Below are 4,167 nucleotides of genomic sequence, written 5' to 3' on the forward strand. Positions count from 1 at the left end.
TATATAAGGTGATTCAATATTCACTTGATTCTATTTTGCTCGCATTGATTTAATAAATGTGCATTTGAAAATAAAAAATCTTTAAATAGTCTCTCATTTTTTTCAAAGAAAAAGAATAGTACAAGAGGTGTTATTATTTTTAATGTAAAACTATTTTATACTAAAATAATAATTAAAGATATTTTTTAAACAAATTTTATGAATAAAAAATTACTATAATATCAAGTTTATAGCTTTTTAACATAAAACATTTGTTATCTCATTAGTGATCATATTTTTCTAAAATATTTTCCAAACACAATAATGGCCAGATGTTTGAAAAATTGGAGGATATTTATTGTTGCTAGTATAAGGAATCGAAGGAAAAAGAAAGAAGGTTTTGATGTTGACATTCTTGCACTTTAACTTCCCTTGGGATTATGGTTGCACAATAATAATGAGTGATAGCATTTGGTCCTAGCATTATTAGTAGAGTAATTAGCTATAAGTAGAAATAAATTAAATAATAGTTAGAAGAGTTATGATGGATTATGATGATAAATGAAATTTAAGTTTCAATTTCTTAAACTCTTTTTCAAATGCTTGGAATTTGCATTGGATTTTTAATTACCATATTTTAGGTGAAACTTGTGAGTATGCTGTTGGCATTCAATAAATCATGAGTTTCTAAAGGTGCACAATTTATGAATGCAGACTACACATATTCTATGCCTTGAATTTCTTCATGTTTTTGCTTATGTATTTCTGATTGCACTGCTAGCGACAGGTTAAGCATAGTCAGAATTTTGTAGTCGTCTTTCATTTTTTTCTTTTTCATATTTCCCTTTGAAATCAATTAAGATAATTGTGACTGCCCTTGCATATGTCATTTTATTGAAAGATTTGCTTAACAGGTTGTAATTTTTTAAGGAAGTGTGCGAAATCTCCAATGACAAGAAACACGTATATGTCTTTAAAGTAATTAATCCCTTCATATATTAGGCTTATATGTGTAATCTGCAATGATTTGCTTTTATTTCTTTAGTATTGCTTATGTTCACGTTGTCAGTTACTTATTTGATTAGAATACGTAGTTCCTTAAGTTTAATTGAACATAAAAACAGTTCATAAAGAATATATATTTTTAGTTATGCACTTATTGTGGGTGTTTACTTTACTTTTTATTGACATTACCATATTTATTGACTTGGGCTTCATTGAGGTACAGTTGCACATCAAAGAAGCTATCTGAGCTGCACTAAGTGAACCTGGTAAAGTAAATAGAAGGACACATGGCCTCATTGTGACATCACTAACATGAGTTACTACAGCAGGATTATATGTTTGTCAAGACTGGGTGAATGTTGATTTGAAGACCTAACAGGTTTCACATTGTTTTTTTACTTCAGTATTTCAACCTACCCATCCTCAGTAATGTGTGGATAAAATTATTGTTTCATTTTGGCTTCCTCTGATTGTTTGTTTTGGATAAAAATATTTTTAGTTTATATATGTGAGTTGTTTTTCTTTTTGTTGTGTGTGTGTGTAAAGAGGGGATGGTTCTTTGGTGCCCCCATTAGCAACAAGATATGAACCATGCTAAAAAAAAAAGGAGAATAAAGAAAAGGAAAACAAAATTGTAGGCTGTTATATTGTTTTGTCTATGTCATTCTTATAAAAAAAAAGGCAAGCAAAGAAAATCCCCTTATGTTCCTTTCATTTCTAATTTTGAATTTGTATTAAAATGAAACTTCTTACCTATGTTATTCTTAGTTGATAAGTGATATTTGTTTTGTAGAGAGTCTTAAGTAACATAACCACTTGTGATTTGTGATGATGGCTCCAACGTCTTCTCCATTCCTTCTATAAAAAAAAATAGAATTGACAAGGCATGAGATTGGTTAGATCAATTTATGATGTCTTGTCTTTGTTTTCTTATCCTCGGGTTTTTTCGTTTCCGTTTTATTAGCGGTTTGGGATTTGGCAAGTAACAATGGAGGGGACCGAGGAAGTTTCATCTAATTTTCAGGAGAATGTCACTGCAGGGGTAAGCATATCATCGTAATCTTGATGGAAAATAAAGTAAGAGTATTTTTTAGGACAACCTCTTGGCATCAACTATGTATTGCTATGGTAATGGATTGTTTCAGGTGGAAGAGGACCCGATAGAAAATGGGAACTTTGTTGCAGAAACAGAATCCGTTCCGATTGGTGCAAGTCAGTCAGACGATCAAAGAGATGTCATCTTTCTCGACGGAATAGGTTCATTTGGTGCAATTGATTTTGATGCGTTGCGAGATGAGGAGATTATGATGATAGAGTTTGTCGATTTGAAAACTGCTTACGACTTCTATAACGAGTACGGTCGAATTAAGGGGTTTTCCATACGCCGGTCGAAGGTAGGGCGCTGCAAGAAGGCAGGATCTGAGGGCAACATTATATGGCAAATTTTTGTATGCTCGCGACAAGGTGAACGAGATGCAAAGCATGTTCACAGAAATGATAGGAAGATGGATCCTAGACCAGTAACGCGATGCGGGTGTAATGCGCGGATAAAAGTTCATGTTGACTCGAGGAACGAGAGATGGTATGTTGACTTCTTCTCCGATGAACATAACCATGACATGTTGGAGGCAAGGTTTAGGGGAATGATGCAGTCTCACCGGGCAATAAAAACGGGGGATTTACACCAGATTAATACTATGAGAAGCTCTGGCCTTCGAGTTCCGACAATATTTCGGGCTTTTGCAAACCAAAATGGTGGATTCGAGATGGTTGGGTTTCAGGTGAAAGACATCTATAATGCAATTGAGAAGCAAAGAAGAGCTGGAGCAAGCGACACAGATAATGCACTCAAGTATTTACAAATGTTGAAGAGGCGTGACCCCTGTATGTTTTGGAAGTATTCGTTGGATGAACAACGGAGGCTCCATAATATATTTTGGTGTGATGGTGCAAGTCAGTATGATTTCAATGTTTTCGGAGATGTTATGGGGTTTGATGCAACGTACGGGAGGAATAAGTACAAATGTCTCCTTGTGATATTCTCTGGCGTGGATCACCACATGCGCACTGTTGTGTTTGGATGCGCAGTTCTCTCAAAGGAAGGGGAGGAAAGCTATGTGTGGTTGCTTCGGGCATTTCTGGAGGCCATGAAAGGAAAGGCTCCTAAGTCCGTTATTACCGACGGTGATCAAGCCATGAAGAGCGCAATCAAAGCTGTATTTCCAGAAGCACATCATAGATTGTGCAGCTGGCACTTGCTACGCAATGCGACCGCTCGAGTAGGTATTCCACGGTTTATGACCAAGTTTCGTCTTTGTTTAATGGGGGATTTGGAGGTCGATGACTTTGAAGATATATGGAATGATGCAGTTGAAGAATTTGGGTTGCAACAAAATTCATGGGTCAAGGATATGTATGAAAGGAAACATATGTGGTCAAATGCCCACATTAGGGGTAAGTTCTTTGCTGGGCTCAAGACAACATCAAGGTGTGAGGCGCTAAATATGCAGATAGGGAAGTTTATACACAACGGCTACAACTTGAGGGAATTTATTGAGCATTTCCAACAGTATTTAGAGTTCATGCGTTGGAGAGTAGTGGTTGCTGATTACAAATCTGCTTATGGAGAACCGGTTGTGAAAACAAGATTAGAGGAGTTAAAGCGGTTTGCAGCAGCAGTATACATATGAGAGGTCTTTGTCTTATTTCGGGAGGTGTTATTACTAGCTAGCAATGTCAGAGTAGTTTCTTCGAAGAAGACAAGCACGTGTACATTGTTTGAGGTGGCCATGTATTGCCAAGGTAGATCATGGAACGTTTCCTGGGGGGAGATAGATGATGAATTCAGATGCTCTTGCCTGCGCATGAAATCTTTTGGAATCCCCTGTGTCCACATAGTTGGTGTGCTTGTTAGACTTAACATGGTTGTTATTCCAGGTAGTCTTATACTGGGTCGTTGGACAAAGAAGGCAAAACAACCACCGATAAATAACCATGTTTTTAGTGGAGAGATTCCTGATGCAGCCTATATGAGTATGCATGCGGCAATGCTCGATGACTGTAGAGAACTGGTAAAGCTTTCTTGTAGTAACTTTGAGGATTACTTCGAGGTGAAGACCAAAATAGCTAATGAACGAGACGCGCTAAGAGAAAAGATTCAAAAAAGGTTGGCGACCACTGCTG

The 4,167-nt window shown here is 36.6% G+C and overlaps 1 protein-coding gene across 1 annotated transcript; it reads left to right on the top strand.

Annotated features, from left to right (window-relative positions):
- The first annotated feature begins 1,972 nt into the window (after positions 1-1,972).
- LOC112803492 (protein FAR1-RELATED SEQUENCE 5-like) lies at positions 1,973-3,674 on the top strand. Its single transcript, XM_025846982.1, has 2 exons — positions 1,973-2,026; positions 2,130-3,674. The coding sequence occupies exons 1-2, from the start codon at positions 1,973-1,975 to the stop codon at positions 3,672-3,674; spliced, it is 1,599 nt and encodes a 532-aa protein (XP_025702767.1).
- The last annotated feature ends 493 nt before the right edge of the window (positions 3,675-4,167 follow it).

The sequence above is a fragment of the Arachis hypogaea genome, chromosome 5 (genome assembly GCF_003086295.3).
Source record: "Arachis hypogaea cultivar Tifrunner chromosome 5, arahy.Tifrunner.gnm2.J5K5, whole genome shotgun sequence".
Lineage (NCBI taxonomy): Eukaryota > Viridiplantae > Streptophyta > Magnoliopsida > Fabales > Fabaceae > Arachis > Arachis hypogaea.